At 41.2% G+C, this 16,561-nt stretch overlaps 1 protein-coding gene across 1 annotated transcript in view; it reads left to right on the forward strand.

Annotated features, from left to right (window-relative positions):
* Window positions 1–16,561, forward strand: part of Col12a1 (collagen type XII alpha 1 chain) — a 125,616-nt gene that overhangs the window by 102,397 nt on the left and 6,658 nt on the right. The window contains exons 54-62 of the mRNA XM_090338543.1: window positions 1,899–1,985; window positions 3,830–3,883; window positions 5,295–5,390; window positions 5,888–5,941; window positions 6,267–6,320; window positions 9,493–9,546; window positions 10,502–10,573; window positions 14,987–15,022; window positions 15,136–15,202. Of these exons, the coding sequence (XP_090194669.1) occupies window positions 1,899–1,985; window positions 3,830–3,883; window positions 5,295–5,390; window positions 5,888–5,941; window positions 6,267–6,320; window positions 9,493–9,546; window positions 10,502–10,573; window positions 14,987–15,022; window positions 15,136–15,202 (574 nt within the window). The remainder of the gene's footprint in view (window positions 1–1,898; window positions 1,986–3,829; window positions 3,884–5,294; window positions 5,391–5,887; window positions 5,942–6,266; window positions 6,321–9,492; window positions 9,547–10,501; window positions 10,574–14,986; window positions 15,023–15,135; window positions 15,203–16,561) is intronic.

Raw genomic sequence — 16,561 nt, forward strand, 5'->3', positions numbered from 1 at the left:
GCTCAGCTCTGGGCTTGGTGACCCTTCCCTCACTAACTGGGAATTCTCAAGACTATCTCTGGACGATCTCTCTGGCAGAAAAGTCATTCTGAGTCAGTACATTAGATAAACTTCCTCAGTGCAAACCCTTTTTATGGCTTATAAAATATCAGCATTTCTTACAAACTAAATCATCACCTGTCTGGATGTCTAAGACTTTTTTAGATGGTAGAAATAAATATAGTTCTTTTTGAAATGCTGGTTTATCTTCTCCCCTCCCCTGGCCGCTCCCAATCTATGAAGTTGGTAATTGTTACAAAGTTGAATGTCAGAAATAGATTTGAGCCTTTCTGGCAAGAAAAATACTGTATGTAATCAATGGGTAAATGTATATTATTTAGTCAGCAAGAATTTCTTACGTGTTCTAGGGGTAAGGGGTACAGTGTTAAAAATGTGATTTATTGAAAGCAAAAAAGAAAACCTTAACAAATACAATACAATTGGCTCTTTCCAGCGGTGTGTCTTTCTTTTGTAGATTTAACCAATTTCAGATTGAAATATAGTTTTGTGTTCTGTGACTGGGGCTTGGTCTCCAAACTTTGTTTTCTTGCTCTTGCTTAGCTTTTTAAGATCAAGATTGGAGCTCTACCATTTGAACCGTATCTCTCTTTCTGGCCTTTTGCTGGTTAATTGTTGATGAATCTCTCTGATTTGTCTACATTGACTGACTGGCTTTGCACCAAGCCTTCTGAGTAGCTAGGATCACAGGCATGAGCCACAGGTACCCAGTTGGAACATATTTTAAAAAGTGCACCTGTACCAAGACAGACATTCTTCTTGGTATTATTTTATAAATAATAGAGTAGCTTTCCTACTGTCTGGGAGATTATTTGTAATCTGGAGATAACCTAAGTGTACCAGAGGATATGAGTAGATTCTTAGGAATATTGAGAATTTTTTGGTATTTGCTGGGACCCTGAAAAGTCCTCTCTGCCCCCAGTTGTGAGAGATGAGGCCACTGTGCTACAGAGCATTAGCTTTAGGAGGAAAAATAAGCCAAGGTGGAAGATAGGCTGTGATGAAAGGCACCATTAGCCCGCAGTGTAAGGTTAGGTGGAAGCAGAGACGTGAAGGAAGTGATAGAGCCAGCTGTGTGGACAGGAGAAAGGATCTATGCAGCTGGGAGGAGTTAGATATGGCCCTAAGGCCCCAGTGTGTTCTAAACATTTGAGGAACATAAAGTGGGGCTGGAGTAGAGTGAGAGTAAGTGCCGGTGTGTGTGGTGGTGCAGAGAATCGGGGGTGATAGGCAGAGATGGGCTTGCTGGTCGGATGCTGGTTTTCAGAACAGGAATGGCCTTGTTGGGCATGGAAATGGTCTTGGCTTTCTTTTCCCCCTAAATCAAATGGGAGTTAAGCATGAAGACACCGAGTTAAGCATGAAGTTCAATACTGACAGCTTCAAGTGTTGGGCTAGGCCTGGTGATAACACTTGTAATCCCAGTTCTGGGGAGGCTGAGGCAAGAGAATAGCAAGTTCAGAGCTAACCTGGGTGAATTCTAGGTTAGCCTGAAGCATTTTTTTTTGGCCTCCAAAAGGCCAAAAGAAACAAAAGCAAAACAACCACAAAGGATAGCTGTGGCATTTATCTCCTATTAGATTAAAGAAAATTGGATTAAATTACCAGTGGTGCTGGAAATCTTATACACTTTTTTTCAGGGTCGGGGAGAGGGGGTAGTGTGTAGTTTCCTGAAGTAGTGCATGCAAGAAAGACACAAAGGAGCAAAGCCAGTTTCAATGTAAGACTGTTTCTAAGTAACCATAAATACAGTTTTGTCTTTTCAAGTTGGAAACGGTTTCCTATCGCAGTGAGGTGGGGTGGGTGCAATGCATGAGTAAATCGAGTTCTCCACATTTCAGAGAGATGAAGCCAAATGCCCTGCTCTTCCCAATGCTTGCACGTGTACCCAGGACAGCGTTGGGCCTCCAGGACCTCCAGGCCCTGCGGTAAGAAAATGGAAATAAAATGCTTGCCAGTATGGAGTCCATAATATGCTTCCATGAATCTGTCTTTTCTAGAACAGAGAAAGCTACCATCTCTGTAGCACATTTAGAGATCTGAAATGGAGTAAATCATGGACAAAATCAGATGCTCATATTTGACACCCACAAGGTGTCAATGACAATGATATTATTATGACATTATTCTTTTGGAATAATGATATTGACTAGTCTTCAAAGAAGCTTTCTCTTAAGAAAACAAACTTGATTTGGAAACTATGGAGATTTGAAAAAGCCACCCTAGCCTCTTTGAAGAGAATAATAGGTGATTAACACAGGACCAGTGCCAGAATTTCTAAATATCAAATTTTACTAACTTGGCTTATTGTTTTAAGATAAATTGATTGGGGCTAATAAGAAAGTAGCTTCTCATATACACAGTCAAAATGCCATTGGGGTTGTATTAAGTTTTTAAAGTAATAGTGACATATATTTGTAATCATAAAGTTGTACCTCAGATGGGACAGATTGTTTAAAGAAAGTTTTTCTGTAGTTGAGAGGTAATACTATTAGATGTATTTATGTTAACTTTATTTTTGCTCAGGGATCTCTGAATTCTTGAATCATTTCCTCCCTAGCTCCCTTCCTCCCTCCCTCCCTCCCTCCCTCCCTCCCTCCCTCCCTCCCTTCCTTCGTTCCTTCCTTCGTTCCTTCCTTCGTTCCTTCCTTCCATGCCAGCACTAGGGCTTGAACTCAGGGCCTAGATGCTGTCCCTGAGCTGTTTTGTTCATTGTTACCAGTCTTATCACTTGAGCCCCAGCTCTGCTTCCAGCTTTTCAGTGGTTAATTGGGGATAAGAGTCTCATAGACTTTCTTGCCAGAATGACTTTGAATCGTGGTCCTCAGGTCACAGCCTCACAAGTAGCTCAGATGAGCCACCACCACCTTGTTGCATTCGTGTTTCTTAAATACATGTTTTGGGACTCAGAGACTTGAGATATGCTTTCTTTTTAGATATTGTTTTTTTCATATATTTTTTATTGTAATTAATAGAAGGGTTACATGATATTTGCCAGACTGAAGGTGCATTACTTCACATACATTGATACCCTTGATATTGTTTTCTTTTTAAACTTTATCTTTCCATAGTTGTATAGAGGGGTTCCATGTCACCCTTTCAGTTTACAAGCACAGTGTCTTTTAATCAGTGTCACCCTTTTCCATCCTTCTCTCGCTTGACCTGGTTCAGTTCTCACAGATACACATTGAGTGCTGTGATGACTGCATTCACGCCCCCTCCTCTCCCTTCGTCTTCCCCTTACCTTAAGCCTTCGCTGCTCCCCACGCAGAGCGTGCTTAGGCTTCCCAGTATTAGCATTCTGCTAATTGCTCAAGGGAGTTAAACCGTGAAATCCACCCTAGACAACTCTATTTGTGCATTTGATTCTGTGTGTATTTAAATACAGGTTTTATTTTAGATCTCTTTAAAGAATGTATTTCACAAAGTTCCAAATACATTTTATTATCTTTAAGTACTTGTATAAAAAGGGGTTCAATTCAGACTATGAGTATAACGCATCTTGGTCCATGGAACCCCTTCTTTTGTTCTCCCCATCTCTCTCAACCCCTCAAATTTCCTGGCTTCCTTTTCACATGTGTACACTGAATAATACAACCACATTTGTTTACCATCTCTCTCTCTCTGCTTATCTCCCACCTCTTTGATGTCTCCCTGCTCCTGAAAATGCATGCTTCAGCTTCTTAATATTCATTTTCTTGAAGTCACTTTTATACATCAAATTTTTTTTCCTTCTGTTCCTACTAAAATGTGCGCTTATATTGCATTTTAGGGAGGACCTGGTGCCAAGGGTCCCAGAGGTGAAAGAGGTATCAATGGAGCAATTGTGAGTATACTGTAGAGTTCATTTACACGTTCATGTGTGTGTGTGTGCGTGCGTGTGTGTCCATTAACATTTCTGCTGAGAAGATAACGTGGCTTTAAAACAGAAGGTTCTGTGTCAGGGTACCTCAGGCGCTGTCCTTGGTTTCAGCTGGGGAGTGGCAGCCTGTAGTCACATCTCCTGAGGACAGAGAGTTACTATATAAATCAGTCTCATGAGATCTGAGCTCTGTGTATACGGGAATCAATGCATCTAAAAACATGTGAATGTAAAAATCGACTTTTTTCTTAATTGTCGGGATAATGAATATAGGGGTTATAGTTATATTCATCAGGTGGTAGGTGCATTACTTCTCACACATTGATACCCCTTCTCATGTTTTTGTCCCCATTTCTCTCCCCCATCCCCTCCCAAACATCTTGTTTCCCCCCTTCTCTTTTCTATTTCAAATAAGCAAATAAATGTATATACACTATACCAGGTAAAAAAGTCAGATATAATAACAACATGAGATTAACCATAAGGACAAAAAAAGGAGAAATAACATACTACATTAAGAACAACAATCACACAAGATAAAGCTCTGGTTTCCATATCCTAGAGTTCCTTTCATATGATCTTGTGTACTTAAGTTTTGAGCTATTATAATTCCCTGCTAGAAGAGTTCTAGATGTGTACTAATTATTACAAATGAGGGAGACTATTGGGCCTATGTTCCTTTGAGTCTGGCTTACTTCACTTAATATGATTTTTTCTAAGTCTTTCCATTTCCTTACAAATGGGGCGATGTCATTCTTTCTGACAGCAGCATAGAATTCCATTGTGTATAAATACACCTCTCCTTGATCCACTCATCAACTGAGGGGCATCTGGGTTGGTTCCATATCTTTGCTATGGTAAATAGTTGATTTGCATTTCTTTTATGGCCAGAGATGTGGAGCATTTCTTCCTGTGTCTATCGGCCATTCTTATTTCCTCTTCAGAGAAGTCTCTCTTTAAGTCTTTGGCCCATCTTTTAATGGGATGGTTGTTTCTTTGAAGATTTGTTTTGGAGCGGTTTTTGTAGATTCTAAAATGTGCACACACATTAAACAACTGATATCTTGGAGTTACAGTGACTATGAGTACTGGGTGGGATGGTGTTACCTGTGGTTTTCTTCCTCCTTTGCTTTCTTTTTTATTTTTATTTATTTATTTTTGTGTTGTTTTTAGGGCTCAAACTGAGGGCTTGGTAGTGTCATTGAATGTTTTTACTTAAGGCTAGTGCTCTACCATTTCATTTGAGCACTACTTCCAGCTCTACTTCCAGCTTTTTTGGGGTAGTTAATTGGAGGTAAGGGTCTCACAGACTTTCCTGCCTAGGCTAGCTTTGAACCGTAATCCTCAGTTCTCCGCCTCCTCTTTTGTATTTTAGGGGCCTCCTGGTCCTCGTGGAGATACTGGTCCTCCAGGCCCCCAAGGGCCCCCAGGTCCTCAGGGACCTAATGGGCTGTCTATTCCGGGAGAGCAAGTAAGTATGATTTTCTCTAAGTGAGCTTAGCTGGAACTTTCGCTATGCCTTTCCCAACTGAAATGTTTCCTGAGACCATCCAACAGGATGTGTGATTTAGATCATATCCTAGGATGAATATTATTTTAGATGTGTAAATGGTATACAGCATAATAGATGTCTTTGTAGAAATATATACTGTTGCTATTCATCTAAGCTTTGGAAAAAAAAGATTTCTTGGAAGTAATGCATAAATCTCTTTGGTGAAACTATATTTATTCAAAGTTAGGTATATTTACCCTCAAATATAAAATTACCTCATAAAGCGCTGTTAATGGAAATTAGAACATTTATAGTTTAAAGTGAGCATTAATTCATTGCCCTTCAAAAATACTGTGTAGGCTGACCTCTGACCCTCCCAGTGGTATGAAGAGACGGTGTTGTAAATGACTCGTAGCTCCCCTCTTCTCCTCACCCTTGCGCCATGCCTGAGAACCATTTTCCATTGCTCACTTCAGGGTCGCCAGGGAATGAAAGGTGATGCTGGAGAGCCAGGCCTTCCAGGCCGGTCGGTGAGTGGTTCTTGAAGTTACCTTTTCTTACTGCTGTGCATTGCTTGAAGGGTTGCCTTTATGTGGGTCAGAAAGGTGAGCCTCCTGTCTGGGCCTGTGCTTCCTATTACTTCCATGCTGTCCCCTGGGCCTGGCCTTCCAGTTCCTGCTCTTCCATTCAGATACCTGCTGGTCCGTTGAACATCTAAAGGGATTATTGTCTAAAGGGATTGTTGATTCCTGCTCTAGAACTTTTTAAAGAAAGAGCATTCTGGATAAGAACAGAATCCTTTTCCATGCGGGGATTCTGTGCCAGGGTCTTATTTGTTTGTTTCCTTCACTGTAGGGAACCCCAGGATTACCAGGACCCCCGGGACCAACGGGACCTCCAGGAGATAGAGTAAGTTTTCTTGAGCAAAGAGGAACAATACTAGAAATGATATCATCCTGTTGCCAATGCATGAAGCCCCTTCTCCAGTCCAGTCTGACTGGTGTTCAGGCAGCTAGCACGTCTATGTGGTGAGGCTACCCAGATCTTCTGGGGTGGGGCAAGAAAACTGGAAAAGATGCCTGTTCTTCCTCCTCTTCCTCAGCCTGAAGGCCATAGGTTTTGGGTTTGCAGCAACTCTAACCTCCTTAGGTTCTTATTAAAGCATTCGTAGGCCTATGATTCCAAATGATTTCATAACTTGAATGAATGAAGTGAGTCTCACATTTACCTGCCCTATCCTTGCGTACCTACCTGCCAGAACTGAAAATTGGTGAAGAGGTCAGGGGACTTAGAGAGACACTGATACAAGGATCTTTGCTGAGAAACAAGAAACTTAGTCTGGCAGCTGCCGCTCATGGCCTGTCATCTGAGCTATTCAGGAAGCTGACACTGGGAACCTGGTTGGAAACCAGCCCAGACAGACAAATCCAAGAGTCTCTTCTTTGGTTTACTATCAAAATCCAGAAGTGGGGGTGTGGCTCAAGTAGTTGAGCTCCAGGTGGGAGTGGAGAAAGCTAAGCAAGAGTTTGAGGCTCTGAGTTTAAGCCCCAGTACACCCACAACAAAGGCAAGGAACTTGAACTCAGAAAATAAAAATGAGACCCAAAGTCCATGACCACGGTGAGGCAGGACCGCTGTGATGAGCATTTGCTTCAAGGCCATTTTCAAAATGAGAATCCTCAGGAGAAGCGCAGTGACAGCATGTCTATGGGAGAGCCATCATTGCTCTCCTCAATTGCTTATATATGGCAGGACCTAGCAGTAATTGCTTCAGCTTTGCAATTTAAAAAAAGTGAAAATGCAATTGCATTCCAAGGGCCTGCAGATTGGTTTAGTGGTTAATTCACCCCCCCCCACTTTTTTTTTTGTGTCAGTCACGGGGCTTGAACTCTGGGCTTGGGCACTGTCCCTGAGCTCTTCAGCTTCAGGCTACCACTCTATTCCTTAAGCACAGCACCACTTCCAGTGTTCTAGTTGTTGATTGGAGATAAGAGTGTCATGGACTTTAGTGCTTGGGCTGGCTTTGAACTGCTATCCTCACATCTCAGCCTCCTGAGTAGCTAGGTTTACAGGTGTGAGCCACCATGCCTGGTGGGTAATTCTTAAGAGGACATCAAAATAAAATCCTCCTCATTCCAATTTAGATCTGTTTCTGTGAAAGAAAATAATTATCAAGTGCTAGTGACTTGGCTCATGCCTATAATCTTAGGAGACTGAGACCTGAAGATCCACGTTCAAAGCTTAGCCCAGACAGAAAAGAGATTCTAGTCCCAATTAACCAGCAAAATGACAAGCTGGAGACATAACTCAAGTGTAGGGTATCAGAAAGAAATTGAGTCCTTGAATTCAAGTACACACACCCAAAAAGGAAATAGTTGATTAGGATGTTGGTAGGATGACTGAAGAAAGATTACTAAAATATGATACTTACCTAGAAATGAAAGAATGTTCAAAGTAGCAGCTGGAGAAATTTCGACAGAAAAATGCCATTCAGACTGTGCAAGCCGTACTATTGGGACATTGTTGCTTAGTGGCTCTCAGAAGTCATGTTGCTATTATATCAGATTAACTTGGGATCTGTTTTCTGTTAAGCAGGCCCTGTTCTTTCAGAAAACAGACTGATATTTTATCCCTATAAGTTTTTGAAAACATTTCTTTTAAGGGAGGGGAGGCAGAATATTTCAAACAAGTTTGAAAAAGCTTTTGCTATTGTAAAATCAATAGACTAAAGAGAAGGGTGGATACTTAATGCCGGCAGCCATCTGAATGATGCCGATTTCTACTAGAATCCAAGAAGATGGGTGAAATGCTCGTCTTTATTCATTGTAGAAAATAGGACAAAAATCGCTTCTGACAGAGGAATGCAACAACCATAAACAACAACCTGACTCAGAAATCCTTGGCTGGATTTCAGAGACCTGCTGCTGGGAACGAATGCTAACTAGGTAGCATTATGACTCATTCCATGCAAAGGTCACTTGGCACTGAAGGCAGAGAAGAGAAACAACACATGGATAGGAGGCAGGAGCCAAGGAGGGAGCCTGGGGGTTGCCCAGAGAAGGCTCTCTGGGCCTCCTACTGGGTCTGTCAGCACCTAAGCCTATGCAGTTCTGGTTCCTGGGTGAGAGGAGTAAGAAAGGGATAGAAAGAGACACAGAGAGAGACTGAGACAGAGATAGACAGACTGACAAACTTCCTGTGAAGAGGACAAGACCTTCCTTTCTTGGAGGTGAGGGGCAGTGAAGACAGCTCAGGATCTTTTTTTTCCAGGGTAGGAAAGACCCATGCTCCGGGAGTAGAGACACACTGTCCTCTGCTTCAGCATACTGACAGTTTGCAGATTTTCCTAAGTGAGCAGTGACCCTGTGTCCTCACTTACGATATCATTTACTTCTCTCAGCAGCCTGCTCACTGGGACAGTTTATGAAACTTGATTTGTTTTTCTTTTCTTTTTATAAAGGGTCAGTTTTTCACTTGGGAAGTGGGGTTGGGCAGGTCGGAGATTCAAGACCAGCCCAGGTGAGAATGTTAATGATGCTGGCGTGGTGTAGTATATGCCTCTATAATGCCAGTCCTGGGGGAGGCGCCTGGGGGGGACTGAAGTCCCAGGCCAGTCCAGGCAGAAGCGGAAGACTCCATCTACAAATGAAAGCATACACATGGAAGGGCATGTGTTGGGTGGCTAGGCAAGTGTGAAATCCTGAATTCAAATCCAGTACCACTCCTACCCCCAATAAAGACAAAGAAAAGGGTAAATGTTGGTTAGCTATTTTTATACTCTTAAAAAAGTGAAACACCAGAGTCTTGAACGGAAGCTGCTTTCTTGGAAAGAGTTTCATTAGGATTTGAAAGAACTTTGTTTAAAACTATTGAAATACATGAATATAGAGACTAATTGGCATATGAATTAAGGACAGGGGACACTGAAATTATGTTTAAGGTATGTTTGTCTTTATATTGCAAGTCTAGCTAAATCCATCTCATGACACTTGACACTTAACACTTTGTTCAATATCTTTTTTTTAAAAAGAAAACCTGTTCACTCCCTTCCTTATCTGTGCTTTATTTCATTTTACAATAGGGATTCACTGGAAAAGATGGTGCGATGGGACCCAGGGGTCCACCAGGGCCTCCGGTAAGATCTGAACAGATGCTGGCTCTTCTTTCCAAGCTTTCCATCATCTTTTGGGTTCATTTTAGAGAGAATCAGGTCTCTTGACTTTGAGGCATATTATGCTAAGTAATTAATAAATAAATTATAATAAATAATTCTACTAAATATATAACCATAAATCTATGGTTGAATGTCTGGAAGTTATGTGAAAAGCAACATGGACAAATTCCTACTTTCAGTGCAAAGGAACAAGAAGTCGCAAGAAATCTCAAAAAAATGTTTCTAAGCAAAAGCTAATTTCTAGTATGAAATCAGCAAAAAAAATTGGCTACTTTCTCACCTCCTCTCCAGCCCAAGTTTTTAGTTTCCGTCTTTTGGAATGTTTTCTGCGTTGGTAGTACAAATAAGCTAAAAGAAAAGAGCTTTCGATGAATCTATTTTGTAACATATTTACTGCACTCATAGTGTATCAATTGTGTAAATAATGTATACCTATATTTTCTTTCCTTTTTCTTTTTTGTGGTCCATCGGGCTTGAACTCTGGGCCTGGGCATTGTCCTGGGGCTCTTCATCTCAAGGCTACCATCCTACCCCACTGAGCCACAGTGCCACTTCAAATTTTAACTTGTTTTTTTTTGGGGGGGGGGAGGTCTTTTCTTTCTTTGATACTGGGGATCGAACCCAGGGTGTTCCACTTCCTAAGCCAAGTGCTTTGCAACTGAGCTACATCCCAGCCTTATACTTTCAGATAGTCTCAAGATATGTTTTAAAATTGCCCAATTCACACAAAAAGCCTGAGCTGGAATTTTGAGTTTCCCCCTCCTCCATTTTACATTAAAATTTGACTTTCCTCTCAAGGTGTAATGGCATGCTGTTCTTTTATCAAGTTTTGAAGTGAGGCTGTAGTCTGTTGGTTTGCTGTTGCTGGGCTTTTCTTGGTGTTCTAATATTTCCTTTCTTGGTCTGTGTGTTTTAGGGAAGTCCAGGTTCTCCAGGAGTCACAGGGCCAAGTGGAAAACCAGGAAAACCTGGAGACCATGGCAGACCAGTGAGTGGACAGTTCACCTGTTTGCTTCCTTTCATTCTCCCATGGGTACAAATAACAGGAGAGCCAGCGTTCGGACATGTTAAGTTACCTCAGCTGGGAATATGTCTAAGACCCATTGCAACTGTGGCTTTGAAAATTTTGTTCTCTGAGGTGGTGTAATATTTTGTGATGAAAATTGTGGCGATGGGGTCTTTTAAAAAGGAGAAATGCGCCAAGACACATATTTCTGCACTGTAAAAACACCCAAAGCCTCAGAGCTGGATCAGCAAAATGATTCTTTTTACTGAGAAATGGTATGCTGGGAAGTACAGAGAAATACATCCGCATGGTGACTGGTACCCATCTCCTTGGTTTGTGGAAGTTAACCCTTTGACAACAGCCATGGCATGTCTCTTTTGTTGAGGATGCTAGAACATTGGTTTTCTGCTTTGAAAGTATTTACTAGTAAAGTATTTGTCTAGTGTGTGTTAGGCTCGGAGTTCAACTCCTAGAACTCCTAGAATGCTTGCCACTTGAGCCATATCTCCACTTAAGGCTTTTTGCTGGTTAATTGGAGATAAACGTCTTAAAATCTTTCCTGCCCTGGCTGGCTCTGAACTGCAATCATTAGATTTCAGCCTCCTGAGAAGGTAAGTTATAGGCACGAATGACTGTAGGTACATGCAAAATATATACATACATAATTGTATCAACTTTGGTTATTGTGCTATTCTTTTATACTACCCTTTCTTAATGTACATGTAACTTTCATTATTTGGATATTTTGTTTAAAATAATATTTTAAGAATATTCACAAGGATTTGTTCTAACTGCCGAGCTTTCCACAGCCTTATGTGCCCCCCTCTTCTATCATCCTCTCCTCCTCTAGGAGTATTCACACATAAATGAGCCTGGCAGGAAGCTACGTGCAATGTTTTTACTTAGCATTGTGAGCTCTGAATATTGGAAGTGAAAATGGCTTCTACAAACCATGTATAATAAGACAATTTCAGGGTAACAGTAAATTAAAAATACTCATGAGTGGGTAGTGCCTGTATGCCAGCTGAGGGCTCAGGATTGTGTTTTAAAGCCAGCTGGAACAGAAAAGTGCATGGGATTCTTATCTCCAGTTAACTAGCAAAAAACTAGAAATGAAGCTGTAGCTCAAGTGGTAGAGTGCCAGCCTGGAGTGATAAAGCTCAGGAATGGTGCTCAGGTTCCGAGTTGAAGCCCCAGTTCTGTCACAACACAAAGAAAATGCACATATTAGAACAATCTTGAACTACCAACAAGTGTAAAAACAAAACAAAATAACAAAAAAAAAACCCTCCAAAACAGCAAACCTTCCAAATTAAATGTTATTAAAGTTTCCCTGGGGCCAGGAGTTTGGCCTAGTGGTAGAGTGCTTCTTAGTGTGCACAAAGGCCCAGGTTTGATTCCTCAGTACCACATACATAGAAAAAAGCTGGAAGTGGTGCTGTAGCTCAAGGGTAGAGCTCTAATCTTGAGAAAAGTCCAAGGACAGTGCTCAGGCCCTGAGTTCAAGCCCCATAACTGGCAAAAAGAAAAACATTTCCATAAAAGTCCCATTTTTTTTTTTGGTAAAATGATATCCTGGCCCAAGCTTTCCTTAAAATAGTTATTATTTGGTATGCATTTGAAGATGACTGGCCTCATCTCTCCTCTTGTTCCCTTTAATTTTTTAGAATTTATTTATTAATTTTATTGGCTATGGGGCTTGAACTCAGCATCTGGGCACTGTCCGTGATTTCTTTGTGCTCAGTGCCAGTGCTTTACCATGTTTACTATCGTGCCACTTCCAGTTTTTGAGTGGTTAATTGGAGATAAGTGTCTCACATACTTTCCTGCGTAGCTCCTGAGTAGCTGGGATTAAGGTATGAACCATCGGTGCCCAGATCCCTTGGTTTTCAAAGATAACAGATCACCTGTCCTTTTCTTCTCTATTTTATCTTGCTCTAATTGCTAAAACCGAAACTAGTATAGAAATCTATTATCTGGATCTTAGAGAAAACCTGAACCAATCACTATTAGTTTCTTGTTGTTAGCTGTTATAGCCAATTAATTACTTCTTGTCAGTTTAAAGCCTGATGTGATACGGTGTATACTTTCAGCTGTGGATTGATGGAATAGGTATTCATTTAATGACTGTGCACTTGTGAAGAGTCTACAATGAGTGATCCAGTTTTTGTAAGGTCCGGATCTGTAACAATGAACAAGATCAAGTGATTTCCTGTATCATGATTCTAGACTTGGAGGAACATCACATACAGGAGTATTGCAGCTTGCAGTGAGGAAGTAGCATATGAAGGATCAAGAAACACAGAGGGACAGGAGAGCGATTGAATAGGATCAGGCAGCTGTTTCCACACAGCTGTCTAGGGTTTTCTCTGAGGAGGTGACACTGGAATAAAGTGTGGGAAAAGCTATATGGGAAGAGGGTCTCAGGTGGAAGGAACAGCAAGAATTAAAGGCCCGAAGGAGGCATTTAGTCTGGCATAGGAAAGCAGTGACCAACGGATCTTCACCAGGAATGGAAGGAGTGACGGGGGTGCTGGGAAGAAATGATGAACAGAGAGAGATCCCGGTCAAGAGTGTCCATGTGGATATTGAGGAAAATGATGAGAATTTAAAAATAAACCTTCTTCTCAGTGTTGTATGAAGATCTCAGGAACATAGAAGTGATGTGATCTTTCCTTTCCTTTTAAAAATTATTTTGTGCCAATCTTGGGCTTGAACTCAGGGCCTGGGTGCTGTTCTTAAACTCTTTTGTTCAAGGATAGCACTCTCTTACTTGAACCATGGCTCTCCTTCAGGATTTTTTTGTGTAATTAATTGCAAAGAAAAGTCTCACAGACTTTCCTGCCTGGCATGGCTCTGAATTGTGATCCTCATATCTTAACCTCCTGAGCAGCTTGGATTACAGGTGTGACTCACACTCATATGGCTTAGTTTTCCTTTTACAAATGCCATTCGGACTGAGCACTGGTGGCTCAAGCCTGTCATCCTAGCTACTCAGAATGCTCAGATATGAGGATTGAGGTTTGAAGCTAGCTAAGGCAGACAAATTTTTGAGACTCTTGTCTCCAATGAGCCTGCAATTAGCTGGAAATGGACTTGTGGCTCAAATGGTAGAGTGCTAGTCTTGAGTGAAAAGGTTAAGAGACAATGCCCAGGGCTCTGAGTTCAAGTCCCAATATCGGCACATTCATATGCAAATGCACACACACACACACACACACACACACACACACACACACACACTTCTCTGGTATTGCATGGAAAGTAGACTATCCAGGGAACAAAATGGGAAGCAGTAAGATCAGTTAGGTAGTTACTAGTTTCTTAGGGTAAAACTCTTGTCTGGACTGCCGTGGTTTCCATGGGAATGGTAAGGATGAGTTTGGTTTGGAATATTAATCTGAATATCATGTTCATTTATTATTTTATTCTATTTTTAATTACTCTGCACTTGTAATACAAGGAGAGGGACTCATTGTGATATTTCTCTGTGCGATCTCACTGTACCTTGAGCGTGGTCAGTCCCTCCAACATAAACAGCAAATTTGTTTAGATCTTCTTTCAGTAATTGCAATTGGCAGCTTGCAAATCTATGACTAAAACCTAAAGCTTTTTACACTCTAAGGAAAACGTTTTCCAGGAACTCTTATGGCCAGGGAATGTTCTGTTATTGAGCTTGGCCAAAGCTTCTTTCCTTGAGTTGGATGTGAGACTATTTGTGTTATTCAGTGAGAGACACTTGGTTCTCTTCCTACCCAGGATATGAAGACTCACTGGAGGGAGGGAAGAGGAGCATATTTTCGAGAAGGGTTAGCCAGAGACCTGCTGGTGCCCAGGGGAATGGAAGGAGCCTCACCACTTCCTCCTGGACATTCTACCATAACTAGCAAGCTAACCAAATTCAATACTATGAAGTTGCATAGTTTATGTGCACTTCTTACATACTTTGCAGTTCAAGACTGTGTTGTGTAAAAAATGTGCGTGGCACATATCTTTTATCGTTGTGACCATAGTATTTATACTTAAGTACTGGTTTGGAAGTCATGTGTTTTTGAGATGGAGTAGGAAGAGACAGGAAGAGATGGCAGAGATAGAGTAATAGAGAAAGAGAGGAAAAAGAGAGAAAAAGGCCTAAAGAGAGACAGAGTCACAGACAGAATGAGAAAGACAGACACAAAGAGAGTAAGAGAGAAATACAGGAAGAAGAAAAGACAGACAGATACAGAGACAGAGTGAGAAAGAGAAGAGATTATTTTTTGACAGAGAAGTTAAATATGAGTCAGATAGATAAGGACATGAGTATCATTTTGCTAATTCATTAGACAACAGTTCTGTCTATTCATGCATCATTTGAGACCAGTTTTCAGTCTTTAACGTGTGAAATTTCTGTTTCAGGGCCAATCCGGGTTAAAAGGAGAGAAAGGCGATAGGGTATGTATTTCTGAAAATTTCAGTTACAGTTCTTTCATGTGTTAAGCATTGACATCTGATGCCATAGGACTAAAATAATGACCCACTGATAATTCTCTTGTTTCCACGGGCAGGGAGACATTGCTTCTCAGAACATGATGCGAGCAGTAGCGAGACAAGTCTGCGAGCAACTGATAAGTGGTAACAATGACTTTCTTTTTGTCATAGGAAAATCATTTTTAAACCAGTACCAGGGAAATGGCAGAGTTTGAGTCAGAGAGTGTGTAAGAGACACGTTTCCATTTCATTTTTGATGGGCTGTTGCTTTTATATACTGCTAGTTTCGTAGATGATTAGGTAAAGCCAATAATACCGTAAAGATTGTCACTAAAGTAAAGTAATAGTCCAAAGCAACATTTCTAGATTCAGCTGGCTGCAGAATCACATTTTAAAAGGGCTTTTCTGTTCCTGTGTTACTCTTTTTAATGAAATTTCTCAGTACCAAACTTTCTGGGTTACTTATGCACTGAGTCCTATGAGCTCCAGCTTTTTACTTGTTTTGTCACGGAAAAAAAGAGGCTTATCAAGATAATTTAATCGTCAAATGTTACTTTTAGCCTGGTGAGGTGGCTCACACCTGTACTCCTAGCTACTCAGGAGGCTGAGATCTGAGGATCACGGTTCAAAGCCAGCGGTGGCACTAAAGTCCGTGAGACTCTTATCTCCAATTAACGACCTGAAGACTGGAGGTGACACAGTGGCTCAAGGGGTAGGGCTGGAGCCTTGAGCTGAAGTGCTCAGGGACAATGTCCAGGCCCAGATTTCAAGCCCCATGACAGCCAATTTCAAGCCCCTTTTCTAGCCAATAATGAGTCTCGAAATCAAGGCCCATGCCTTACCTGGCTGGCACTCTGCCTTTTCAGCCCCTTCTTACTTCCTGAAGCCTATTAATGCTACTGCAGAATGAGTGCAAGTCCACCTTCACTTCAGGCTTCCATGCGAATTGTTTCAAAAATCAGAATTTTTAAAAAAAATTAATGAAAATCACTTATACTGTTTGTTAGAAAAGAAAATCCCGGGATCAGGCCCTAGATAGTGAATTACTGTCTTTGGAAAAATGGCCCAGAGATGTGTATTTTTCAATTTGCACTAAAATCTGGTTATTGATGCTTTAGGTCCATACAAGAATGGCATAATTTGTTCATTTAAAATAGGTTCAGGCCGGGAGTTTGGCCTAGTGGTTAAAGTGCTTGCCTAGCATGCATGAAGACCCGGGTTTGATTCCTCGGTACCACATACATAGAAAAAAAGCCGGAAGTGGTGCTGAGGCTCAAGTGGTGGAGCTCTAGCCTTGAGAAAGTCCAGGGACAGTGCTCAGGCCCTGAGCTTAAGCCCAGGACTAGCAAAATAAATAAATAAATAAATAAATAAATAAATAAATAAAATAGGTTTAATGTCAGCTGACATCACCGGATTTATTTCAGAGCCATATTAAACTTTAACCACTCTGTCTTTTTAGTAATGCCTGTGGCTTGTAGGACAGCATTTTATGGAAATGAC

The sequence above is a fragment of the Megascapheus bottae genome, chromosome 8 (genome assembly GCF_031878675.1).
Source record: "Megascapheus bottae isolate mThoBot1 chromosome 8, mThoBot2.hap1, whole genome shotgun sequence".
NCBI classification, from domain to species: domain Eukaryota; kingdom Metazoa; phylum Chordata; class Mammalia; order Rodentia; family Geomyidae; genus Megascapheus; species Megascapheus bottae.